Below are 27746 nucleotides of genomic sequence, written 5' to 3' on the forward strand. Positions count from 1 at the left end.
ATTATGGTTATTAGTGCTGGATTAAAGCTGATATAACTCACTGCCTGCTCCAGACTCCCTGGGGATTTCGGTTGTGCTTGGAGCATCTGAACAGTAGCAACTCCACGTGCCCTATAAGCCGTGCCCTCGTGGGCTCCCTCACTGTGTGTTCTCTCCTGTAGCTGGCTGGTGGTGTGGTGATGGCGGTTGGTATTTGGACCCTGGTTGAGAAGAGTGACTATATCAGCCTGCTGTCCTCCAGTACCTATGCTGCAACTGCGTACATCCTGGTGGTGGCTGGGGTCATCGTCATGCTGACTGGGATCCTCGGCTGCTGTGCAACCTTTAAGGAGAGGAGGAGCCTACTGAGAGTGGTAGAGTAACAAGCTGCACTCTAACCTTTAACCTCACCTTGGCTGTGTGTGTGTGTGTGTGTGTGTGTGTGTGTGTCTGTGTGAGAGAGTTCACTGCTTTGTGCTAACAGGTCTGTCCTAATTTGAAATGCTGTTTGTTCACTGACTAACCTTCCTGGTCAGGTGATCCTTTGGGGCCATTTTATCATAAAATCAGACAAACTAGCAGCAGGAAGATGTGATTCAGCCTCTCATTGCGACTCCCCCATTCCATTCTGAAGTGCTTTCAATCCCACTGTCCAACAAGGTCCCTGAGCCCTTGACACCCCATTGATCAGAACACCCACCTCGGTCAGCCTCTCCACCTCCCCCTCCCCCTCGGTCAGCCTCTCCACCTCCCCCTCCCCCTCGGTCAGCCTCTCCCCCTCCCCCTCGGTCAGCCTCCTCCCTCCCCTTGGTCAGCCTCTCCCTCTCCCCCTCCCCCTTGGTCAGCCTCTCCCTCTCCCCCTCCCCCTCAGTCAGCCTCTCTCCCACCCCCCCCTCGATCAGACTCTCCCCCTCCCCCTCGGTCAGCCTCTCCCCCTCCCCCTCGGTCAGCCTCTCCCCCTCCCCCTCGGTCAGCCTCTCCCCCTCTCCCTCGGTCAGCCTCTTCCCCCTCCCCCTCGGTCAGCCTCTTCCCCCTCCCCCTCGGTCAGCCTCTTCCCCCTCCCCCTCGGTCAGCCTCTTCCCCCTCCCCCTCGGTCAGCCTCTCCCCCTCCCCCTCGGTCAGCCTCTTCCCCCTCCCCCTCCCCCTCGGTCAGCCTCTCCCCCTCCCCCTCGGTCAGCCTCCTCCCTCCCCTCGGTCAGCCTCTCCCCCTCCCCCTCCCCCTCGGTCAGCCTCTTCCCCCTCCTCCTCGGTCAGCCTCTTCCCCCTCCCCCTCGGTCAGCCTCCTCCCTCCCCCTCCCCTCGGTCAACCCCCCCACTGTGGGACACAGATCCGAAGATTAAGGTTCCTTGAGAGGTCATTCCTCCTTGTCTGACATTTATGGGAAAGTTGTTGTTGTGAAACTGTCCCCCACCCAGTTTCTCGATTTCCCCTGTAACAGATACATCCTCTCAGTGTTCACTCTGTGTAAACCCCCACCCCCCTCATGGCAGCCTGCTGTCATGTTGCCTGTGGGTACCCCCTCCTTCCATAAAGGGGACAGTACAGCACTGTCGGACAGGTAAACCGGTAGACTCTGACCAGTTTGTTTTTAATGGGGGGGGGTCACAAACTGTGGAGATGAGGGGCTGGATTTGAACACACGTCGGCGTATTGCTGGGAATTATTGGTGGGTACACAGTGTTACTAACGAGAGAATTACTGCACACTGAGCTGCAGATTGACTGAGTCAGTGAAACAGCCTACTACTGGTGCCCCGTTACTGGGTGGAGGCCGGATATTAATGACTCCTGCTTTACTCACTGTCTGTTGGATTAGCGACAGTTAACCCACTTCCTCCCACTTCCCATAGTTCCTTATACTCCAGGGAATTGTACAGTACCTGTAATATCAATCACTGAAAACATCATTTCTCAATTACTGTAAACTCTCATCTCCCGAGAAATCTTATTTTCTCAGTCACCGCACCCCATCGATTCACAATTACCTGCAGATTTTCAATTGACACAACCTGCCGATTGTCAAATACTGTACGCTGGAGGGTCATGGTTACTATGGCAACGGTATATTGTAGCAGACAGTGAGGGCTGGCGTCAGGAATTCCTGAGGAAGGGCTTATGCCTGAAACATGGATTCTCCTGCTCCTCAGATGCTACCTGACCTGCCGTGCTTTCCCAGCACCACACTCTCAACTACAGTATATTGTAGTTTCATGTTTACTGTATGCTGTAATTGGAGTCTCAGTTGGTGTACACTAGTTTCTTGGTTACAGTAGATTGTAGTTTCTGCTGTGGTACAATAGCCTTGGTTACAGTAGATGGTATTTTCTTCGTTATATACTGTCATCTCAGAAAACATTTTGTTGCTGCCCACCAGGTTCTCTGTTACAGGACACTGTAGAGTCTCATGTAAATATATTAGTTATTGTACACTGTGGTTTCTCTGCAGTTACAGTACATTGTAATTTATTGATGACAGTCCATGGTTTTTTGACCACCATGAGTACTTGGTAGTTTTGTACTGACTACAATGCACTTATGAACCATTAACCTGGGGACGAGGTGACAGAAATGGTCAGAGTGTTTGCTGTCTGCCTGACTGTAACCTGTTTGTACAGCAGCCTGACCCCACATGGGATGTTACTGACTGTGCGGTTATCTCTCCCTGCTCAGTGGTAGCTCCCCCTTCCCCTACCAGCTCCCAGCGTTTCCCAACCAGCTCGGTCTGAGGAGGCAGGCTGAGACATCTCACACTGACAGTGCAGGGAGAAAGTAGGAGACTGCAGGATTCCCAGTGACAGGAAGTGCACCCCCCCGCCCCCTGCAGTTTGTTGGTCTGGTCCTGGCTGAACGAACAGATCCAATCTCAGATAGGAAACTGGCTGGATGGATCAGATTGTGTTGTGTTTTTGTTGAAACGAACCGGTCTCCCGTTGGAAGTTCAGTGCACGATGCGTCAGATTTTATTCTGAGATGAAATCAGAAGTTTATTCACAAAGGAAGTGAAGGTAAAATAGGATAAACCAAACTATGTCACTTGGAGGACAGGTTCATGGTAAAAATATAATCCCGTCACTCCTAAAACGCTCCTTTATCAATGGAAGGGAAAAGCAGCAGCTTCTGGAAAGTACCCACAAGCTCACCTTTGGATAATCCCCACAAGCAGCACTCCCACAGGACACTCCCCCTGTCCCCAACACTGCAGTGGGCTACGTCAGTGGGAGGCTGGAATAATACAGCAGGCCAGACGTCATCCGAGGGTCAGAGGGGGTCAGCACTTTGGACTGATACCCTTCATCTGGACGGGGGAGGGGGAGGGAGCCCAGAACTAGATAGAGGGAGAGGGGTGGGCTGGTAATGCAGGTAGGGGGGGGCTATTGTGATTGGTCAGTGGGAGGGGTGGAGTGTTTAGGTGAGTCGGAATATAGACAGGTAATGTCAGGTCAGGGAGGTGAGGGGGAGGGTGGTGCTGGACATGGGATAAGGCTGGGGGTGGAGAAACTTTGAAGCTGGTGAAATCAATATTGACGCCATTGTGCTGTAAGCTCCCCAGTTGAAATATCAGGTGTTATTCCTCCATTTTATGTATGGCCTCAATCTGCCACTGGAGGAGGCCAAAGATGGACATGTCACTGGGGAGTGGGAGGGGCACTTAAAATGGATGGCAACTGGAAAGTCAGGTTGGTTGATGCATGCAGAGCACAGATGCTCTGCGAACCAGTCCCCGAGTCTGCATTCGGTTTCCCTGATATAGAGGAGACCGCATCAGGAGCAATAAATGCTGTGCTTTTCCAGCTTCACATCTATTGACTCTGACTTCCAGCAGATGCAGTCCTTGCTGTCTCCAAGTCACTGCAGTACATTAAGTTATTCATGACTTCAGTTCATAGATTGAGATTGTGGGCAGCTTCCTCTGAGCTTTGCGTCACCTCTTCAGGGTTTTATCCCAACATTACTGGCCTGGTACTAACCCTTCACTCTAAGGTAGGCTAGTTTCACTATGCCCTTCCCTTCTCAGAACCATTGGCCGGTGTAGCCACCTTCTTCAGAATTCATCAGATAGCTCAAAACTCAAAGTAAGACAACAAAACCTCTATAAGCGATGGGCATTTCCCTAAGACTTAAAAAATGCTTCAGATATTCTAAGCTTGGCCCTAAAAACCAAAAATATACATGAGAAATAACTCATTAAACCCTAGGCCGCAATAACTGCTTTAAGAGAAATCACTATGCCTACGGAAAAAATTTGCAACTGATTTACTAAAATCAAATAAACACAAAATAAAACAGATCTACCACAAAGAGCTCAAGAGACTGGGATTGTGCTCAGGGCCTGTGTCTGTTACAGGAGACTGGGATTGTGCTCAGGGCCTGTGTCTGTTACAGGAGACTGGGATTGTGCTCAGGGCCTGTGTCTGTTACAGAAGTCTGGGATTGTGTTGAGGGCCTGTGTCTGTTACAGTAGACTGGGATCGTGCTCAGGCCCTGTGTCTGTTCTAGGAGACTGGGATTGTGCTCAGGCCTGTGTCTGTTACAGGAGACTGGGATCGTGCTCAGGCCCTGTGTCTGTTACAGTAGACTGGGATCGTGCTCAGGCCCTGTGTCTGTTATAGGAGACTGGGATCGTGCTCAGGCCCTGTGTCTGTTACAGGAGACTGGGATCGTGCTCAGGCCCTGTGTCTGTTACAGGAGACTGGGATCGTGCTCAGGCCCTGTGTCTGTTACAGGAGACTGGGATCGTGCTCAGGCCCTGTGTCTGTTACAGTAGACTGGGATTGTGCTCAGGGCCTGTGTCTGTTACAGAAGTCTGGGATTGTGTTGAGGGCCTGTGTCTGTTACAGTAGACTGGGATCGTGCTCAGGCCCTGTGTCTGTTCTAGGAGACTGGGATTGTGCTCAGGGCCTGTGTCTGTTACAGTAGACTGGGATTGTGCTCAGGGCCTGTGTCTGTTACAGAATTCTGGGATTGTGTTGAGGGCCTGTGTCTGTTACAGTAGACTGGGATCGTGCTCAGGCCCTGTGTCTGTTATAGGAGACTGGGATCGTGCTCAGGCCCTGTGTCTGTTACAGGAGACTGGGACCGTGCTCAGGCCCTGTGTCTGTTACAGTAGACTGGGATCGTGCTCAGGCCCTGTGTCTGTTACAGGAGACTGGGATCGTGCTCAGGCCCTGTGTCTGTTACAGTAGACTGGGATTGTGCTCAGGGCCTGTGTCTGTTACAGAAGTCTGGGATTGTGTTGAGGGCCTGTGTCTGTTACAGTAGACTGGGATCGTGCTCAGGCCCTGTGTCTGTTCTAGGAGACTGGGATTGTGCTCAGGGCCTGTGTCTGTTACAGGAGACTGGGATCGTGCTCAGGCCCTGTGTCTGTTACAGTAGACTGGGATCGTGCTCAGGCCCTGTGTCTGTTATAGGAGACTGGGATCGTGCTCAGGCCCTGTGTCTGTTCTAGGAGACTGGGATCGTGCTCAGGCCCTGTGTCTGTTACAGGAGACTGGGATCGTGCTCAGGCCCTGTGTCTGTTACAGTAGACTGTAACAGTGACTCAGCTCTGTGGAATGCGAGTTTTGTTTGGGTTTTTTTTTGGGTGTGTACGTCTGTGTGCAGTCTGCAGTTTACAAAGCGTTGTCATGGCGAGGTGATGTGAATCTGGGACAGGATTCATCTTTGTCTTTGTCCCTCTCAATCTCTCTTGCATAGTATTTCTCTGTTATGTGTGTATATCTCTCTCTGTCTCCATCCCTCTGTTTGTCTCTCTCTATGTCTCTATCTTTCTGTCTCTATCCTCTATCTCTCTCTCTCTATATCTCTCCCTGACTCACTCACTCTGTCTCTGAAGTTCTCTTAATCCCCTTGTTTTTCTCTATCTCTCTCTGTCGCTGCATTAATCTTGCTGTCTATGTTTCTCTCTGTCTCCCCCCGGATGGTGTGAGTGTGTTACAGTCCCTTACTCTTTCTACCTCTGTGTGTTTTGAGGAACCCCCGAGATGGTATGTTACTGTGGTTACAGCTGCCTGTTGTTCTCGCTGTAGTGTCTCTGTCACCTGGTGAAGCTACAATCGAGAATTTTAAACAGTGGGCTGTCCCAGGACATTGAAGTTGGTTGAGCATGTGCTGGAAGAAGGTTCTGGACAATCCCTGAGGAGGGGGAATGAGAAACTGGTTCCCCCTCGCCCCTCCCCAAGTCGCCAATATTAACCCTCTAACAGCCAGTCAGTGGTAAACCTGCTCCCACTGTATTCTCCAAGAGAGAGTTGTTTAAACAGAATGGAATTACTCCTGCTCAGGTGAGGGATTTAGCTTCAGTCAGTCCCCCACAATACTCACTCCGTGCTGTTAGACAAACGACTCTCACACTGTTCTCTCTTCATTCATATATTCACGGCCTCTTCCCTTGCTCCAGTGAGACATCCCTGCAGCCCATATCCGATCAGAAATCCCAGCTTCTGGCCAATCCCACAGAGGGGCTTTCCCTGTCCCTATATCTCAGGGTTCACTCTCTCCCTCTCTCACACACATTCCTCCCCCCCCCCCGCCCCCCCTTCTCCCTCTGACACATTCTCTCTCTCTCTCTCCTCCCACACCCCTCTCCCCCCAGTCCACCCTCACCCTCTCGGGCTGATGTGTGATGTTGATCTGGGCCTCTGTGTTTGAGCTGAACTAAAATCTGTTGTTGTTTTCCCTCTCTTCCTCCCCCCAGTATTTTTGCTTGCTGCTCTTTATCTTTGTTCTGGAGATCCTGGCGGGAATTCTGGCCTACGTTTACTACCAACAGGTAAGCTGCACTCTGGGAGACCCCACCCCACATTGGGAAGCCCCTCAGGGTGGGGCTGACTGGGGTCTGAGGGAGGGAGTTGCTGGTCTCCCGAGGCAGAGATTTGAGTCCTCGGATAACTTATCGCCCAGACTTCAGCTGGGCCGGTTTGATGGTGACTAGATGGGTGTGACTCGGAAAGGGCTGATTGATTGATTTCCCCCCCCCCCACCCCCCGGTAAGGTGTGTGGTTGATTTGTTGTAGCTGTCGGTCAGGGAGCTGTATGATTGATGCCTGACTGAGTAATCTATACAGAGGGTGTCACTGTTTCCAGTACCTGTTCACTGCTCCCTACTCCACCTGGGCTGATTCAGAGATGCCGGTGTTGGACTGGGGTGGACAAAGTTAAAAATCACACAGCACCAGGTTATAGTCCAACAGGTTTAATTGGAAGCACTAGCTTTCGGAGAGTCGCTCCTTCATCAGGTGATGAGGTGACTTGACACTAGTGCAACCGACTCCGATCTCCCAGCTCCCAGGAGTGGAGTGTACTACTACCCTCTTCCCCCTTTTCCCAGTCTGGATCCACCTCTCCTGCAGCCTCTCTGCCTCTCAACCTGCTAACTGGAGTGGAAATCTTCCAGCAGCTTCCTATCCTCTCCTTGGAAAAGCCAGTTCTCCCATGTATCTGTTTCCAAGAAGTCTTCCAGATCCGATCCCGCTGCCATCTAACGGATGGGAATCTCCAGGTCCCTCTCCTCCCTCAAAACCACTCTTTAGTTTCTATGCTCACATCCCCGTTCCTACCGAAATGTAGCTCTTCACATGAGCTGCTCCTGAGAATGTCAAGACAGAATGATCCCACCTGGCATTGACCTGGGCACCGGACGCAGCAACAGCAGAAAGAGCTTTGTAAACCTTGCACAATCCTCTTCACTAACATCTGGAGGCTAGTGCCCAAATTGGGAAAGCTGTCCCACAGACTAGTCAAGCAACAGCCTGACCTTGTCATACTCATGGAATCATACCTTCGAGAAAATGTCCCAGACACCACTTTCACCATCCCTGGATATGTCCTGTCTCACTGGCAGGACAGACTGACCCAGAGGTGTTGTGCGGTGTCATCAACAGTGCTATCACGCAGCATCTGCTCAGTGATGGCCTGGTTTGGGTTCCGCTAGGGCCACTCAGCTCCTGACCTCATTACAGCCTTAGTTCAAACGTGGACAAAAGAGCTGAATTCCAGAGGGTGAGGTGAGAGTGACAGCCCTTGAGATCAAGGCTGGGTTCGCCCGGGTGTGGCATCAAGGAGCCCGAGCAAAACTGGAATCAATGGGTATTAGGGGGCGCACACTCCGGGGGTTAGAGTCATACCTGAGAGATAGGAAGGTGGTTGTAGCTGTTGGATGTCAGTCATCACTGTCAACATCCTGGGGTCGACCACTGACCAGAAACTCAACTAGATTAGCCACATAAATTCAGTGAATGGGTCAGAGGCTGGGAATGCTGCAGTGAGTAACTCACCTCCTGACTCCCCAGAGCCTGTCCATCATCGACAAGGCACAAGTCAGGAATGTGATGGAATATTCCCACTTCCCTGGATGGGGGCAGCTCCAACAACACTCAAGAAGTTTGACGCCACCCAGGGACAAAGCCACCTCTTAATAGACACCACATCCGTGAACACCCACTCCAACAAGCACCAATGTTTAGTTGCAGCAGTGTTACTGTCTACAGGATGTGCTGCAGGAATTCACCAAAGATCCTCAGACAGCACCTTCCAGACCCATGATCACTCCCATCGAGAAGAACAAGGACAGCAGATACATGGGAACACCCACCCCTTGCAGGTTCCCCTCCAAGTCACTCACTATCCTGACTAAACCATTCCTTCACTGTCCCTGCGTCAAAATCCTGGAATTCCTTCCCTGACAACATTGTGGGTGAACGGTTTTGATTCTTCTAATTTGAAGTTTATTAATTGCCAATGTCGTTCCATTTATGTGCTTTAAGTTTCCTGCCTCCTCCTTTCCCATAATACTGACTGTTTACCCAAATGAAGACAGACACCAAGTTCTTGTTTAGGATTGGAGCTGTACTATCTGTCTTTATGTGATGACTTGCTGTTTGGACACGAAATACCAATACTCTGTGTCTCACACTTTGTGCTTCTGGGTTCTGCAAATGCATTGAGAGGACATTGTCTTTGCTAACCTATTTCTTGTATTTCTTCTGCCCATTTTTAGATTTCCGCTGTCCTTTTGATCTCATTACAGTGCTCCTGAGAACCTGTCGATAGTCATTCAATGAGGGGGAGAATTCTTTGTGGAGAATTCAGCAGCACACCCTCTGAGTAAAACTGAGTTCACATTTCACTGGGAGATCAAAGTTATCTCAATCCATTAATTCCTGTCCCCTGCTCACTAAGCACTTGGCACCCAGTGGGTGAATTCTGCAGATTGCCATCCAGTTACTCTTGCACTTTCTCCTCAATGACAAAAATCTGGAGGCCAAAGCCAAAACAATGTTTATAAAAATGGAACAGAGTTCACAAACACTGCTCCACCCAGTGTCCGAGTCAGGAACTGCAGCTCTGTGTCCCACACTGACACCCAGTGTCCGAGTCAAGAACTGCAGCTGTGTCCCACACTGACACCCAGTGTCAGAGTCAGGAGCTGCAGCTCTGTGTCCCACACTGACACCCAGTGTCCGAGTCAGGAACTGCAGCTCTGTGTCCCACACTGACACCCAGTGTCCGAGTCAGGAACTGCAGCTGTGTCCCACACTGACACCCAGTGTCCGAGTCAGGAGCTGCAGCTCTGTGTCCCACACTGACACCCAGTGTCAGAGTCAGGAACTGCAGCTCTGTGTCCCACACTGACACCCAGTGTCAGAGTCAGGAACTGCAGCTCTGTGTCCCACACTGACACCCAGTGTCCGAGTCAGGAACTGCAGCTCTGTGTCCCACACTGACACCCAGTGTCCGAGTCAGGAACTGCAGCTCTTTGTCTCACACTGACACCCAGTGTCAGAGCCTGGAATTGCAGCTCTGTGTCCCACACTGACACCCAGTGTCCGAGTCAGGAGCTGCAGCTCTGTGTCCCACACTGACACCCAGTGTCCGAGTCAGGAACTGCAGCTCTGTGTCCCACACTGACACCCAGTGTCCGAGTCAGGAGCTGCAGCTCTGTGTCCCACACTGACACCCAGTGTCCGAGTCAGGAACTGCAGCTCTGTGTCCCACACTGACACCCAGTGTCCGAGTCAGGAGCTGCAGCTCTGTGTCCCACACTGACACCCAGTGTCCAAGTCAGGAACTGCAGCTCTGTGTCCCACACTGACTTTTTTTTTTATTTCAAAAATATACTTTATTCATAAATGATTTGATGGTCTGTACATTGGATCATGCCATACATATGTCCATATTTACAAACACAGATTCGACTTTATTCTTGTCCTTTACAATCCTGTGCATTTTTTCAATCTTGTATATATACATATATTTGGCTGAGGCATCAGCAGAGCCCAAAAAAACGTCTGTATGGGCCCCCTGTTCTTCTTTCGGCAGGCCGATCTTACACAGTGGTCTTTCCCCACCGCGCCTTGGCGGCAGCTGCCCCAAGCTTCAGCGCGTCCCTCAACACGTAGTCTTGGACCTTGGAATGTGCCAGTCTGCAACACTCGGTCGGGGTCAACTCCTTCAGCTGGAAGATCAACAGGTTTCGGACCGCCCAGAGAGCGTCCTTCACCGAGTTGATGATCCTCCAGGCGCAGTTAATGTTCGTCTCGGTGTGAGTCCCGGGGAACAGGCCGTAGAGCACGGAGTCCCGCGTCACGGCGCTGCTCGGGACGAACCTCGACAAGCACCACTGCATTCCTCTCCAGACTTCCTCTGCATAGGCACATTCCAGAAGGAGGTGTGTGACAGTCTCGTCCCCCCCGCAGCCACTTCGAGGGCAGCGTGCGGTGCGGCAGAGAGTCCGGGCGTGCATAAAGGATCTCACAGGCAGAGCCCTTCTCACCACCAGCCAAGCCACGTCTTGGTGCTTGTTGGAAAGTTCTGGCGATGAGGCATTCTGCCAAATGGCTTTGACAGTCTGCTCAGGGAACCGCTCGACAGGATCCGCCCTCTCCTTTTCCCGAAGGGTCTCAAGGACGCTACGTGCTGACCACTTCCTGATGGACTTGTGGTCAAAGGTGTTTTTCCTCATAAATTTCTCCACGAAGGACAGGTGATACGGAACGGTCCAACTACTCGGAGCGTTCCGCGGCAGCGAGGCCAGGCCCATCCTTCGCAACACCGGGGACAGGTAGAACCTCAGTACGTAGTGACACTTGGTGTTTGCGTACCGGGGATCCACGCACAGCTTGATGCAGCAACACACAAAGGTGGCCATCAGGGTGAGGGTGGCATTGGGCGTGTTTTTTCCCCCATTGCACCGGTCTTTGTACATAGAGTCTCTTCGGACCCGGTCCATCTTTGATCTCCAAATGAATTGGAAGATGGCCCGGGTGACTGCGGCGGCACAGGTCCTGGGGATAGGCCAGACCTGTGCCACATATAGCAATACTGAGAGTACCTCACACCTGATGACCAGGTTTTTTCCCGCGATGGAGAGCGACCGTTGCCCCCATCTGCCTAGTTTCTGTCTCATCTTCCTGATCCGCTCCTCCCAGGTCTTGGCGCACGCCCCAGCCCCCCCGAACCAAATACCCAGCACCTTCAGGTGGTCAGTCCTGACGGTGAAGGGGATAGAGGATTGGTCGGCCCAGTTCCCGAAGAGCATGGCCTCGCTCTTGCCTCGGTTTACCTTGGCCCCCGAGGCCCGTTCGAACTGGTCGCAGATGCACACGAGTCTGTGCACGGACAGCGGATCCGAGCAGAAAACAGCGACGTCATCCATGTACAGGGAGGCCTTAACCTGCAGGCCCCCGCTGCCAGGAATAGTCACCCCTCTCAGGCTCGCATCCTTCCTGATGGATTCGGCAAATGGCTCTATGCAACACACAAACAAGGCGGGTGAGAGGGGGCATCCCTGCCTGACTCCAGATCTTACAGGGAAGCTATCTGATTCCCACCCATTGATTGAGACTGCACTGACAATGTTGGTGTAGAGCAGTCTGATCCAATTTCCGATTCCCTCCCCAAAGCCCATTTTGGAGAGGACATCCCTCATATATGTATGCGATATCCTGTCAAAGGCTTTCTCCTGGTCCAGGCTGATGAGGCAGGTGTCCACCCCCCTGTCCTGCACGTAGGCGATCGTATCCCTGAGGAGTGCGAGACTCTCAGAGATCTTCCTGCCCGGTACAGCACAGGTTTGGTCCGGGTGGATCACCGATCCCAGAGCAGACCTGACCCGGTTGGCGATGACCTTTGACAGGATTTTGTAGTCTGCATTTAACAGTGAGATCGGTCTCCAATTTCTAATTTCCTCCCTCTCCCCCTTCCGCTTGTAGACGAGGGTGATGATGCCTTTCCTCATGGATTCACTCATGGTACCTGCCCGGAGCATACTGACATACACCTCCAGCAGGTCCTGGCCGATCAAGTCCCAAAGAGCGGAATAAACCTCGACCGGTAAGCCGTCGCTTCCGGGAGTTTTATTCTTTTCGAAGGACTCGAGGGCCTTGGTCAGTTCATCCAGAGATAGCGGCTGGTCCAGCCTCTCTCGTGTTCCGTCATCTAGGACCTCCGTGATAGAGGACAGGAACGACTGGGAGGCCGCGCTGTCGGTCGGCTTCGAGTCATACAGGCTGGCGTAGAAGGATTTGCTGATCCTCATGACGTCAGCCTGAGATGACGTTACCGAGCCATCTTCTTTCTTCAGGCTGCTGAGCACGGAGCTCTCTTTGTGCACCTTCTGGAAGAAGAAACGTGAGCACGTCTCGTCCTGCTCCACCGAGCGGACCCTGGACCGGAAGATTATCCTGGAGGCCTCCGAGGCAAAGAGCGAGGCTTGCTGGCCCTTCACCTCCTTGAGGTCCTCCGTGACATCCACCCCCATCGTCTGCAGCAGGAGCAGGTTCTGCATACTTTCCTGGAGCTGGGACAGTTTTCCCCGCCTCTCTCTCGCCTCCTGGACACCTTTGAGGATAAAGAACCTCTTGATGTTCCCTTTTACCGTTTCCCACCAGTCCGCTGGAGACTCAAAGAGGGGCTTCACGGTTCTCCAACCTGCGTAATCCCTCTTGAGCTCTTCGATGTTTCCCGGGGTCAACAGCTTAGTGTTCAGTTTCCACGTTCCCTTGCCCGCCCGCTGTTCGTCCTGTAGGTGACAGTCGGCCAGCAGGAGGCAGTGGTCAGAGAAGAACACCGGCTTGACGTCGGTGGATCTGACCGAGAGCGTTCGGGACACAAACAGGTAATCTATCCTTGAGCGGATAGACCCGTCTGCCCGTGACCAGGTGTATCTACGCTGCGCTCCGTCTGCAGGGGCGCTGAAGACGTCGTGCAGCTTGGCGTCTTTGACCGTTTCCATCAGGGCCCTGGACGTAGCGTCCGGTTTACTGTCCCCCCCGCCGGATCGTCCATCAGCATCAATGATGCAGTTGAAGTCTCCGGCCAGAATGACCGGCCTGGACGTAGCCAGCAGCAGTGGAAGCTGTTGCAGGACGGCCAACCGTTCACTCTTACCCACTGGGGCGTACACGTTGATTAGTCTCACGGGAGCGTTTCTGTATTTGACGTCCACGACGAGGAGGCGCCCGCCCACCACCTCCTTAACCTCGGAGATGGTGAAGTTGCCTCCCCGCAACAGGATACCCAGGCCGGAGGCGCGGCTATCGTTGCCCCCCGACCACACTGACGGCCCGTGGGCCCACAAGCTCGACCATCTCCTGTAACTGCTGAGGTGCGGTATCCCGCACTCCTGCAGAAACAGGACATCGGCTTTGACGTTGGCCAGGAAGGCCAGCGTTGAAACACATCGCGTAGCCGCTTTAATGCTACGCACATTTATGCTGGCAATTTTAAACCCCATTTTAACAGTTTGCGGGGTTACCAGTGTCCATTTTCTTCTGGTCTTGCTCCAGTGGGGTAGCTGCGTGCATCCCCGTGGTGACAGCAAACTGCTGGACCTTCCCAGGGCTGAGGTAGTTGTCCGGCTCCACGCTGGAGTCATTTCCCCGCTCTGGTGTCATCGTGTCAGACCCAGGGTCCGCATCGCCCCGTTCTCCATCTGACATCAGGGCTGTCACTGGGACGCTGCTCCCAGTTCCCTGGAGCTGTGGGCCGGTGGGTACCCCTTGGTTCTCACCGGGTCGGGGGAGGCCTTCACCCATCCCCTCAGAGGGATCGTCTTTTCCTTCTTGGGCGGTGTTGCCCTCCTTTCTCCCCACGGCGCTCTGCCTCTTCCTCCGGAGGCGACCCTTCTTGCGCCCGTCCTCACCCTCGGAGGAGCTGCCTGTATCCTCCTCTTGGAGGTGTCTCTTCCCCCTTCGCTTGGTGGCTTTGGGGCCCTCGAGAGGTTTCCTTTTCCTGTTTTTAACGATAATCCACTGCTCTGCCTCCTTTGATCCCTCCTCTTCCATTTCCTCCGTCTGTCTTGCAGGAGCTTGGGTCGGCTGCTGCATCTCCCCGCTGTCTGCTGCCTGCTCCTCTACAACTTTCCCTTCCTTCTGGGTGCCTCCAGGCACCGTTCCTTTGCTGATTCGCGGTACCTCGTTAGACTTTGTCGGTCCGCGGCTCGTGTTGCCACCTCCGGCCATCTGTGCGTAGGTGGCGGCTCCTCGTCTTGGGCAGGCCTTGTACATGTGGCCCGCCTCCCCGCACAGGTTGCAGCTCTTTTCCTCCCGACAGTCCTTTGTCAAGTGACCCTCCTGTTTGCAGTTCCTGCAGATGGTCACTTTGCAATCCACCGCCACGTGTCCCGACTTCCCGCAGGTTCGGCACACTTTGGGCTGCCCTGCATATGTCAGGTAGCCTCTGCTCCCTCCGATTGCGAAGCTCGAGGGTGGGTGGAGGATGTTCCCACTGTCATCGGCCCTCAGAGTTACCTTGACCTGCCTCTTACTGGTCCAGATCCCAAAGGGGTCGATCACATCGGTGGCTTCTCCCTCGACTTGGACGTACCTTCCCAGGAAGGTCAGGACATCAGCCGCTGGAACATAGGGGTTGTACATATGGATTGTAACAACCCGGTTCCTCTGTGCAGGAAGCACACACAATGGCGTCGCCGACAAGATGGAGAACAGCGGCTCCCCTTCCTTCTCCTTGAAGACCTTCAGGAGCTGTTCGCACTGCTTCACGCTTCTGAAGGTCACATCGAAGTAGCCTGCCCCAGGGAAATCCTGCAGGCAGTACACGTCTGCGGCTGCAAGGCCGCAACACTCCAGCAGAACTTTCTTCACAAACACCGTCCGATCCACCGGTGTGTGCTCCTCCACCTTCTTCACAGTCACCCTGACTGTGTTCCGAATGCCCTGGCCCGGGCGGCGAGTGGCTGCTGAGGCCATAGCTCAGAGGTTGGCTGGTCCCTGAATTGGCGTTAGGCCGAAGCTGCGGCTGCAAGGCCGCAACACTCCAGCAGAACTTTCTGACACCCAGTGTCAGAGCCTGGAATTGCACTAATCAATAAAATAATTTTCCTCTCTCTGGCAGTGTCATTTTCTCCCTCACCTCTTTCTCTTTGTGTATGTCTCTCTCTCTCCCTCGCTAAGTGTCTGTGGCTGACCCTGTCTGTGCTCTGTTACAGCTGAGCGATGATCTGAAGACCAATCTGCGAGTGACAATGATAGAGAAGTACAGGATGCCAGACCAGCTCCATATCACCAAGGCAGTCGACAAACTGCAGCAAGAAGTGAGTTCGTATCTGACAGAGAGGGGGACTGACAGAGCCCAGGGAGAGAGAGAGAGAGAGAGAGCAGGCGTATTGTGGAGAGGGGTGGGAGGTGGTGAACACAGTGGGCAGAGAGAGTGAGAGAGACCACAACACACACACAGGTGACATGTGATGTGCAATAGTTAAGCTGGTTATCTACATAAGTGGTGGGTAACGATTAAAAAGGTTATGAGGGAGAAGTGGAAACTAACCTAGTTAGAAAGAGATGATAAATGGTTAAATTGAGAGTGAGAGCATTGGGCATGAGTTAAATAATTATCAGAGTGAGGGAGGAGCAGATGGTTAAACTAGTTATCTGAGCGAGAGGTCATGGTGAGCAGATAAACTAATTATCTAAGAGGGTGGAGATGGGAGATGGTGAAATTAGTTATCTGAGAGAGGTGTTGGGGTAAAGCTTAATCTAATTACCCGAGAGAGAGAGGTGATGGAGAACAGTTAAACTAGTTATCTGAGAGAATGGGCAGATGGGAATGGCTAATCTAATTATCTGAGCGAGGAAATAGTGAATGGTTGTACTGGTTATCTGAGAGAGCTGTGAATTGGTTAAATTAGTTTTAAGAGTGGAGTTGGATAAACTAGTTATCTGAGAGAGATACAGTGGGGACATAGTTACTCAAGCTATCTGAGAGGGAGGGAAGGAGTGGAAGAATAGTTAAACTAGTTATCCGTGAGTTAGGGAATAGTTAAACTAATTTTCTGAGCAAGAGAGGGTGGGAAATGATTAAAATGAAATCTGAGAGAAAATAATTGAGAAAAGATGGTTAAACTAGTTATCTGAGCGAGAGATATGGGCAGCGTTTAAATCGGTTATCTGAGGGAGTTGGGGTAACTGTTAAACGTGTCATCAGAGAGAGAAGAACGAAGAAATTTAAACTCCTGACTGGAGAGGGAGGCGCTGGTGAATGTTAAACTAGTTATCTGAGCGAGAGAGGGGACAGTTAAACCAGTTACTTGTGAAAGAGAGGGTGTAGGACCCTGTTAAATTAGTTGTCTACAAGAGAGCAAATAGGACTGATTTAACTAGTTTTCTGAGAGAGAGGGTGTGGGACACAGTTTAAGTAGTTATCTTAGAGGGGAAGGGGTACAGTTAAACTAGCTATCGGAGAGAGTGGTGTATTATTTGTAGTTATTTGAGAGAGGGGCTAGTGGAATTATTAAACCAGTTATTGAGACAGTTGGTGAATGATTAAACAAAGGGAAGAGGAAGGAAAGTAAAATCATTTTATTTAAGAGATAGGAAATGGTTAAAGTCGTTGTTGGAGAGAAGGGGAGTGGGTGATACTGGTTAGCGGAGAGAGGCCTTGGGAATGGATAAACTGGTTAGCAGAGAGACAGAGAAAGGGTGGGAAACAGGTAGACGAGTTTAATAAGAGATCGGGGTATGGGGGGAGTGGTGAATGGGGAGGGGGGGGCGTTGTGGTTAAATAGTTATTTGAAAGAGAGGGAGGTGGAATCAACTATTTCTCTGAGTGACAGGCTGGTGACAGCATGTGGGTGGGGAGCAGACTGTCACTGGGTACATCTCCTGTGCTGGGAGGGCAGTGCCCTCAGTAACTCACACCCCGTGCCCACTGTGTTACCCCCCTCAGTAACTCACCCCCCTGTGCCCACAGTGTTACCCCCTCAGTAACTCACCCCCCTGTGCCCACTGTATTACCCCCCTCAGTAACACACCCCCTGTGCCCACAGTGTTACCCCCTCAGTAACTCACCCCCCTGTGCCCACTGTATTACCCCCTCAGCAACTCACCCCCCCGTGCCCACTGTGTTACCCCCCTCAGTAACTCACCCCCCTGTGCCCACAGTGTTACCCCCTCAGTAACTCACCCCCCTGTGCCCACTGTATTATCCCCTCAGTAACTCACCCCCCTGTGCCCACTGTATTACCCCCCTCAGTAACTCACCCCCTGTGCCCACAGTGTTACCCCGTCAGTAACTCACCCCCCTGTGCCCACTGTGTCACCCCCTCAGTAACTCACCCCCCTGTGCCCACTGTATTACCCCCCTCAGTAACTCACCCCCTGTGCCCACAGTGTTACCCCGTCAGTAACTCACCCCCCTGTGCCCACTGTGTCACCCCCTCAGTAACTCACCCCCCTGTGCCCACTGTGTCACCCCCTCAGTAACTCACCCCCCTGTGCCCACAGTGTTACCCCCTCAGTAACTCACCCCCCTGTGCCCACTGTATTACCCCCTCAGCAACTCACCCCCCTGTGCCCACAGTGTTACCCCCTCAGTAACTCACCCCCCTGTGCCCACTGTATTACCCCCTCAGTAACTCACCCCCCTGTGCCCACTGTATTACCCCCTCAGCAACTCACCCCCCCGTGCCCACTGTGTTACCCCCCTCAGTAACTCACCCCCCTGTGCCCACAGTGTTACCCCCTCAGTAACTCACCCCCCTGTGCCCACTGTATTATCCCCTCAGTAACTCACCCCCCTGTGCCCACTGTATTACCCCCCTCAGTAACTCACCCCCTGTGCCCACAGTGTTACCCCGTCAGTAACTCACCCCCCTGTGCCCACTGTGTCACCCCCTCAGTAACTCACCCCCCTGTGCCCACTGTATTACCCCCCTCAGTAACTCACCCCCTGTGCCCACAGTGTTACCCCGTCAGTAACTCACCCCCCTGTGCCCACTGTGTCACCCCCTCAGTAACTCACCCCCCTGTGCCCACTGTGTCACCCCCTCAGTAACTCACCCCCCTGTGCCCACAGTGTTACCCCCTCAGTAACTCACCCCCCTGTGCCCACTGTATTACCCCCTCAGCAACTCACCCCCCTGTGCCCACAGTGTTACCCCCTCAGTAACTCACCCCCCTGTGCCCACTGTATTACCCCCTCAGTAACTCACCCCCCTGTGCCCACTGTATTACCCCCTCAGTAACTCACCCCCCTGTGCCCACTGTATTACCCCCTCAGTAACTCACCCCCCTGTGCCCACAGTGTTACCCCTCAGTAACTCACCCCCCTGTGCCCACTGTATTACCCCCTCAGTAACTCACCCCCCTGTGCCCACTGTATTACCCCCTCAGTAACTCACCCCCCTGTGCCCACTGTATTACCCCCTCAGTAACTCACCCCCCTGTGCCCACTGTTACCCCCTCAGTTCCGGTGCTGTGGCAGCAACAACTCGAAAGATTGGCAGGAGAGCCACTGGGTGACCTCGGGACAGTCTGGGGATCGCATTGTACCCGACAGCTGCTGCAAGACCATGACGGTAGGGTGTGGGAAACGAGACCACCCATCCAACATCTACCGGGTGGAGGTGAGTGATGGGGGCGGGGGGGGGGGGTAGGGGGTGGGAGAGGGAGTGGGGTGTGGGGGTCTGAGGGAGGGGAGAGGGGGATATGGGGAGAAGGCCCGAGGGAGGGGAGAGGGGGATGTGGGGAGAGGGGGGTGTGTGGGGATAGGTCTCAAGGGAGGGGAGAGCGGGGTGTGGGGAGAGGGGGGTGTGTGGGGAGAGGTCCCGAGGGAGGGGAGAGGGGGGTGTGTGGGGTGAGGTCCCGAGGGAGGGGAGAGCGGGGTGTGGGGAGAGGGCCCGAGGGAGGGGAGAGCAGGGTGTGGGGAGAGGGGGGTGTGTGGGGAGAGGGCCCGTGGGAGGGGAGAGCGGGGTGTGGGGAGAGGGCCTGAGGGAGGGGAGAGCGGGGTGTGGGGAGGTGGGTGTGGGGAGAGGGCCCACGGGAGGGGAGAGGGCCAGTGGGAGGGGAGGGGAGGTGTGTGGAGAGAGGGCCTGAGGGAGGGGAGAGGTGGATGTGTGGGGTGAGGGGCCAGTGGGAGGATATAGGAAGGGCCCGGGGCAGGGGGGTGAAGAGAGAGGAAAGGAGAGTGGGTGGAAAGGGGAGAAGCTGCAGAGACCAAGTTTAAGGGAAATTCAGAAATTTAGGCCAATTTTTCCACCGTTTTTCCTGTGCCTTCACTCCATGTCCCCGGAGATAGTTCTCAGCTGGTCCCAGACATTGCCTTAATCGATCTTTAGCCCCAGTCGAGGATCTGAACATCCTTCTCTTTCACCGTGACTTGGGCAGCAGCACCTTCCTCAGTAAAGGTGGTTGGAACCTCTCCACTTCACCCCTTGGCCAAGAGCCCTGGCTCCGTGTGTAAAACCCGTGTTTGCTCCATGTGTCGGTCTCACTCCTCCCCTTTTACTACTGCCAAGGTGACACAGACCATTTAGATTACCTTCCTGTTTGCTGCTGGCCTCTTCTCACGCTCTCTCTTTGCTTCTCGGACGTGTTTATTCATGCTCCTCTCCTCAAACCTTCTACACCCAGCCCGGTTTGTGACTGCGTCATCCACCTGTCATCTCTCAAATGTACCTTTTCTCGATCTCACCTTCATCTCGATCTCTTCTCATTCTCCACAGGCAGCTTGAGGTTTGCTGACTGTCTTTACGCCTCATGGGGACATACCTTGACTGTACTATCTCCTCTGTCAGGACAGAATGGATCAAGCAGCTGACAATTCCAGTTTCTCTGGGTCAGATCCATTCCCAACCCATTGACCCCTCTCCTTAGTCATTCTTCCACTGGATTGCTCCAGGCCTATGGCTATCCTGAACCTTACAACATTATGATCACTGTTTCCATACAAGACGGTGTGGGTTTCATTCTCTAGAACTCCATCTTCTTCCTTGTTGAACTAGTGACAAATTCCTAAGGATTCTTTCTCTCTCGGACCTTTCTGTTATTACAATCCCAGGCTGCATTTGAGTAGCCAAAGTTGCACTTTTGTTGTAACTCTCTGTAATGTCTTTGTACATCTTTCCTACAGGCCCAATGCCGTGTGGAATGTGCCCAACTGTTTGATGGTAGCCCCATTGTTATTGAGCTGTAACAAAATAAACTTTCCCCATTCACCTCCTCTGGTCTTGCATAGTCTCCTTCATCTATATCCTGACCTTCCCTGAGTTTCCCAGGCAGTATTTCAGCAGGAATACTGCAACCCAGCTTGTATTTCACCCAGCTCTGTTCCAGTCCTGATCCTGTATTTCCCTGTGTTATCTGTAGCTCATTTTACCCCACTTCACATACACTCACAACGCATCACATTTAAAAAGAGACATTGCAGAAAACGCTGGGCAGTATCTGTGGGGAGAAAGAGTCTTTCAGTTCTGTCAGGAGCCTTGGTTAGTCTTTATTGTTTCATTTCCTCTGACCCCCTCCCCCCCCCCCCCCCACCCCCCCACCCCCCTCCCCCCCCTCCCCCCCCCCCCCACAACACCACCTCTCCCCCCCCCCCCCCAACACCACCTCCTTCTGCCCCCCCCCCCCCCCACAACACCACCTCCCCCCCCCCCCACAACACCACCTCTCCCCCCCCCCCCCCCCCCCCCCCAACACCACCTCCCTCTGGCTCCCCCCCCACCCCAACACCACCTCCCCCCCCCCCCCCCCCAACACCACCTCCTTCTACCCCCCCCCCCACACCACCTCCCTCTGGCTCACCCCCCCTCCCTAACACCACCTCCCTCTGGCTCCCCCCTCCCCCCCAACACCACCTCCCTCTGGCTCCCCCTTCCCCCCCAACACCACCTCCCTCTGCCCCCCCCCCCCCCAACACCACCTCTCTCTGGGCCCCCCCCCAACACCACCTCTCTCTGCCCCCCCCCCCCCCCCCAACACCACCTCCCTCTGCCCCCCCCCCCCCCCAACACCACCTCCCTCTGGCTCCCCCCCCCCCCCCCCCAACACCACCTCCCTCTGGCACGCCCCCAACACCACCTCCGTCTGCCCCCCCCCCCCACCAACACCACCTCCCTCTGGCTCCCCCCCCCCCCCCCAACACCACCTCTCTCTGGGCCCCCACCCCTCAACACCACCTCCCTCTGGCTCCCCCCTCCCCCCCCCCAACACCACCTTCCTCTGGTTCCCCCCCCACCACCCAACACTACCACCTCTCTATCTCTGGTGTGATCCAATCTTACCTAGTTCTCTGCACCTTGTTAATAGTATAACCCCCAGACCCCTGTCTAAACCCTCCCCAGACAAATCCTAATCCGTTCAGGAGAGACTGGGCTGGTCGGTAAAGATCCTACATTTTCCAGATCCAGATCCGGTCCCCTCGGAATTCCAAGTCGTCTTTCCCCTTTCCACACACTTTACTCTTGTATCTGTAAGATAACCAGCAGATTGTAGTGGTATTAGCTCGGACAGTGCTATTGTTGAGGTCTTTCCCCCAGCTGCAGGGCACCAATGTGGGATGTGTCCTGGGCCCCACTCTCCTGGGGTCAGGCCTGTAGCCCAGTGTAAAGGCTGTGTGTTCCCTGTATCTGAGATGTGCTCTGTTTGCAGGGAGGCTGTATCACCAAACTGGAGGGCTTCATCATGGCCCACTTGAAGATTATCGGAGCAGTGGGAATAGGAATCGCCTGTGTCCAGGTAGGAGCACTGTTATGCACAAACAACAGAGACCCATTTATCCCCCCGCGCCTGCTCCTCCAGCCAATAGGATCACGTGATACCACCTGGTCCCAGTGTGGAGCTCTCTAGTGATCTCCCGGTTGGTCCCAATATGGAGCTCTTTGCGTGGTCTTCCCCTATGGTCCCAGTGCGGAGCTCTTTGTGTGATTTCCCATATGGTCCCAGTGCGGAGCTCTTTGTGTGATCTCCGCCATGGTCCCAGTGCGGAGCTCTCTGTGTCATCTCCCCCATGGTCCCAGTGCGGAGCTCTCTGTGTCATCTCCCCCATGGTCCCAGTGCGGAGCTCTCTGTGTCATCTCCCCCATGGTCCCAGTGCGGAGCTCTCTGTGTCATCTTCCCCATGGTCCCAGTGCGGAGCTTTCTGTGTCATCTCCCCCATGGTCCCAGTGTGGAGCTTTCTGTGTCATCTTCCCCATGGTCCCAGTGCGGAGCTCTCTGTGTCATCTTCCCCATGGTCCCACTGCGGAGCTTTCTGTGTCATCTCCCCCATGGTCCCAGTGTGGAGCTTTCTGTGTCATCTTCCCCATGGTCCCAGTGCGGAGCTCTCTGTGTCATCTCCCCCATGGGTCCAGTGCGGAGCTTTCTATGTGATCTCCGCAATGGTCCCAGTGCAGAGCTTTCTGTGTCATCTCCTCCATGGTCCCAGTGTGGAGCTTTCTGTGTCATCTTCCCCATGGTCCCAGTGCGGAGCTCTCTGTGTCATCTCCCCCATGGTCCCAGTGTGGAGCTTTCTGTGTCATCTTCCCCATGGTCCCAGTGCGGAGTTCTCTGTGTGATTTCCCGTATGGTCCCAATGCAGTTATGGTCCCAACGTGGAGCTCCCTATGCCATTGGAGGGAGGGAGGGAGGGATGGAGTGTGGGGTAGTGGGGGGTGTGAAGATACGGTGAACACGGAGACTGGGTATGACTGACACCACATTCTGATCTTTGCAGATCTTCGGAATGATTTTCACCTGCTGCCTGTACAGGAACCTGAAAGCGGACACTCCCTATTAGAGCTGGGACTTATCGACAGCTTCCTGTCAGCATTCCCATCTCACCATTCCTGTTCCCCTGCTCCCCAACAGGATGTGACACCAGAGGCCTTAGAAAGACTCTCCCCCAGCAGCCCCACGGCCGCCACCCCTCCCCCAGCCTGGGATGTTCCCCCACCCCCCCCATTCCGCAGTCCCACTGCCCCTCTCTGGGACATTCCCCCTATCTACCCCCCAGCAGTACTCCATGCCCCTGTGTTGAGCTCTGACACTGTGACCCTCAGGAGCGACCTTTGGGGCATGTCACCATGGAGACCGTGGGCCTTTGATGACTGACTGTCCTGGCGGAGTTCCCCGCTGGTTGTACATTATAATGTCACAGGAAGGTGAATCTGCCCCTCCATTCTCTCACCTCCCATGCCCTCTGAGGGGAATGATGGAGGCAGAGAGGGGGAGAAAGGGAAGAATGCAGTTGGGGGGGGGAAGAGAGAGAGAGAGATTGGCTGCTGGGTATATACCATGTCACGCCCTCACACCCCTCTGTCAGGTACGGGTAGCGGCATTCAGTACCAATGGGGATGCCCATTCTCCTTGGGTCACTTTGGCCTGATTTCACAGACCCCTGACACCCACATCCCCGCCGCCCCATCCACCCCGGGCCTCGACACCAGTCTACCCCTGCCCATTCCCTGGGCCCCAGTGTGCCCCTCACTCCCTGCTCCCTCCCTCCAGACACAGACACCCCCACCTTCCCCTCCCCCCCCCCCCTGGGTACAGGCACCTCTGTCCCCTTCTAAGGACAGGTACCACCCTAGGTACTGACACCCCACCTCCTCTACCTGGGCACAGACGGTCCTCCTCCCCCCTCTTTTCCTGGGCACTGGGCACTGCCACCCCCCTCCCCCTGGGAGACTGAGCTGCGGGGCCTCTTCCCCCTGACCCCAAGCCACCTGACTGGTACACACCCTGTCCAGGACAGTGGGGCCACATCCACACTCCCCGCACCCCTGCTGTGAGAGGGAGGACGATGAACGTGTATTGCTCAGGAGTCCTGGCCTTCTCGAGGTGAACACAGTCCCCAAGTCACAGGTCAGCGCTGGGGCCCGCTCAATGTCACCCACACTCTGCAGGGAGGGAGGGGAACATGGTGGGACAGACCGTTAACCAAACATTTAACATTTAAAATGGTGACTAAACTCTGCTGGCTCTATGCCTGTCTCAATTGTGTGTGGACAAGTGATGTGCCAGTCTCTGCGTGTTTCAGGTGCTGTGGAGCAGAGTGTGTGCCCACGATCTATGGGGGTCTCTGCTCCTTCTCTCTAACCTTCTGTTATATGTCTAGCTGTCGCTGATCACAGTCGGGGAGTTCTACCACGCTGTATTTTTATATTTACTGTACAAATAAAACCAGTCTAACACCAGACTCTGTTCTTGTGAGATATAGCACAAAAGCTCACTAACACGCCACAGTTCTGAGCAATAAAACATACATTCTGCCAAGGGCCCCCACACGGAAAACCTTCACTCACCTCAAAATCCTCCACAGCCTTCCCTTAGGCATACTCCCCACAATCCCTTGTGCTTGGTCATTGAGAATCACCACACACTCACCGAAACACCCATTACACAAAAAAAACCGGCAAACACCAGGCAGGCTCTATCTGCCATTCCCCAATCCCGGGAGTGCCGTGAAAGACAGCAAAACAAACACCAAACTCGGTTTTATTTTTCCTCATGAAATAACTATTTCTCGATCCCCTTATGTCATTGCTACAAAGCACGCAGGTATGAAGCAAATGATTACAAAACAGGCAATGTGTGCTTAAAATTGCTTTTGGAAAAGACCAAAAAGCCATAATTGTTCAGTAGTCGTTCAAGATAGAAGCTGGAAACATCCAGACATATTTGTCAGACTGGAATAGGTCATAAACTCCCCGTCAGGCCTGGTTTTCCGAGATTCTTGTCAGGCAAAGGAGTTCATTTACTCCCACTGCTGCGCCCCCAAAGCAAATGTTTAATGAACCCCATTTTTGCCTTCCTCCCCCACCCCTTTTGAGGGAGTGAGTTCGAAAGTATCTGAACCCTCCGAGAAACATTCTTCTGTTAAAAAAGAGTGACCCCTCGGGTTCTGGGCTTGCCCCCCCCCCCCCCCCGCAACCATAAGAGGAGACATTTTTTAATGTTCAACCGTCCTATAAACCTTCATAATTTCCTGTTGTACCTACACACTGACTTTATTTGTGACTCCTGCACTTTTTTTAAAAAAAGCCTAAAACTCTCCAAACCTCAGTGTCCTGCGATTGTTGTCTGTTTAAGTATTGCTTTGCCTTTTTTTGTTTATTCTGTCTGCTCGAGTGAACAATATCACATGCACCTCCCCACATTATCGTCCATCTGTCCATCCCTACGACTTGTCTGCAATCTCCTCTTCACAACATATTTCCCTATCGATCTTTGTGGCACTATCCCTTCACTCTCCTCAGCTCGACATTTTAAATAGTGACCAGTGCAGCACAGGGACAGGCCATTCGGCCCACCGTGGATGTGCTGACCATGATACCGTTCTTGCACATTCTCCACATCCCTCTATTCCCTGCCTGTTTGTCTGTCTAAATGCCTCTTAAACATTGACGTTGTATCTGCTTGTACCACCCCACTGACAGCACATTCCAGGCACCTACCACCCTCTGTCTCGTACACCCCTTTCATCTTAAACCTACACCCCACCCCTCCATCGAATTGAACATTTCCATCCTGGGACAGAGACCCAGAATATCCACATGTCTTATTATGTGCTTCTGGCAGGTCATCCCTCAGCTCCGACACTCTAACAGTAACAATCTGGGTTTGACCGACCTCTCCTTGTAGCTAACACACTCCAATCCGTGGCAGTATCCTGGTTAATGCCTCTAACACCCTCTCCAAGGCCTGTACGTCCATCTTTTCGTGTGGTAACCAGGACTGCAGCTCTTGGAAATGTGGCCTCGCTAAAGTTTATACAGCTGCAGCAAATTCCCAACGTTTATAATCAATACCCTCGCTAATGAAGGCAAGCATGACGTGTGCCATCTTTACCAACTTGTGGCGTCACTTTCAAGGAGCTGTGTCCTTGTACCCCAAGATCCCTGTGTAAATGAATGCTCCCTGTCATTTACTGTATACTTTCCGCTTGCATTTGACCTGCTAAAATGCATCACCTCACACTTGTCCAGATTAAACTCCATCTGCCATTTCTCCACCAACTTTCCAACTAATATATATCCTACTGCATCCTTTGGCAACCTTCCTCCCTTGTCACAACTCCACCCATTTCTGTGTTGTCTGTAAACCTATTAGTCAGACTCCCTGCATTTTTATCCAAATCATTTGTTTAAAAACGCAAATCACTGTCCCTTGTGGAACACCAGTGGTCACAGACTTCCTGTCAGAAAAGTACCCTTCCGCAACTACCCTCTCTTCTGTGACCAAGCCAATTTTGTATTCAACTTGCTAATTCACCATCTTCTGGAGCAGCCTACCATAAAGGACCTTATCAAATATAAAGTCCATGTGGATAACATCCACTGCCCTACCCTCATCGATCGTCTTCATCACTTGCATCGAAAAACTCAAAATTTGAGAGACTTCACAAAACCATACTGACTATCCCTAATAAGTTCATTCTCTTCCAAATGCGAGTGAATCCTGTCCCTAAGAATCTTCTCCAGTAAGTTTCCGACCACTGATGTAAGGCTCACTGGCCTGTAATCTCCTGGATTATCCCTGTTGCCCTTCTTAAACAAAGGGACAACTTTAGCTGTTCTCCAGCCTTACTGCACCTTGCCTGTTGCTAAAGAGGATACAAATTCTCATCAACCTGTTCAGAGATATTATAACACATCTGTGGAGCAGGTGGGACTTGAACCAAGGCCTCCTAGCTCAGAAGTAAGGACAGTACCACTGCACTCCCTAAGTCCCCAATCCCCTTATCTATGTCATTGATACAAACTGTAAAAGCTGCATGTGGTGTGGGACTTGGGTGCTCCCTGCCAATCCGACAAAGGCCTATATCTGCACACCACTCCCTGGTGTATGCCCACCAGTTAGTCTACACATCATAATATATGATCCCTTACATCCTGAACTGTTATACTTCGTACAATCATTTTTAATGTGAATGCCTTTTCGAAATCAAAGTGCACTCTGCCTTTGGGCTGGCCCTTATCCACAGAGTTTGTGGCCTCTCTCAAAGAACTCACAACACGTTGGGGCTCGACGTTACTCCCCTTTCACAAAACCGTGCCGATGTTTCCCGGTTCTCTTGAGGTTTCCAAATCTGTAGCAATAAGGGAGTCTAGCACGGTCGCCCATGACGGATGTCCAGCCAACTGCTCTCCAGCTTTTGATACCTTCCTCTCCCTCCTTCTGGAATAGAGGGGTTATCGTTGCCACTTTCCAGTCAGATGGAACCTTCTAGAATCTAGCAACATTTGGAAATGTGTCACCAGCTCATCCGCAATTTCATTGGACTAAGATGAAATCCATCAGAGTTGGAAATATTCCCTGGAATGTCTCCACCAGTTTCTCTATTGAGGAAGTTCCTCACTGGAACCAAGAATAAAGAACAGTACAGCACAGGAAGAGGTCCATCGGCCCTCCAAGCCGATGCTGCCCACAGGCGTTCTGTGCCCTTCCGTACAAAACCTGTCTTCACTTACAGGATCCGTATCCCTCTTCCCTTCCTATTCATGTATTTGCTTCCTGAATCACCTCCTTTGGCTGCGTGTTCTTGTCATTCAC

The 27746-nt window shown here is 53.1% G+C and overlaps 1 protein-coding gene across 1 annotated transcript in view; it reads left to right on the forward strand.

Moving 5' to 3' along the window:
• LOC140493437 (CD151 antigen-like) overlaps positions 1-24388 on the forward strand; it is a 35972-nt gene extending 11584 nt beyond the window's left edge. The window contains exons 3-8 of the mRNA XM_072591874.1: positions 162-353; positions 6674-6748; positions 15425-15529; positions 18680-18838; positions 21864-21950; positions 22927-24388. Of these exons, the coding sequence (XP_072447975.1) occupies positions 162-353; positions 6674-6748; positions 15425-15529; positions 18680-18838; positions 21864-21950; positions 22927-22989 (681 nt within the window). The 3' untranslated portion in view covers positions 22990-24388. The remainder of the gene's footprint in view (positions 1-161; positions 354-6673; positions 6749-15424; positions 15530-18679; positions 18839-21863; positions 21951-22926) is intronic.
• Positions 24389-27746: the final 3358 nt, after the last annotated feature.

Source organism: Chiloscyllium punctatum, chromosome 22 (assembly GCF_047496795.1).
Source record: "Chiloscyllium punctatum isolate Juve2018m chromosome 22, sChiPun1.3, whole genome shotgun sequence".
NCBI classification, from domain to species: Eukaryota; Metazoa; Chordata; class Chondrichthyes; order Orectolobiformes; family Hemiscylliidae; genus Chiloscyllium; species Chiloscyllium punctatum.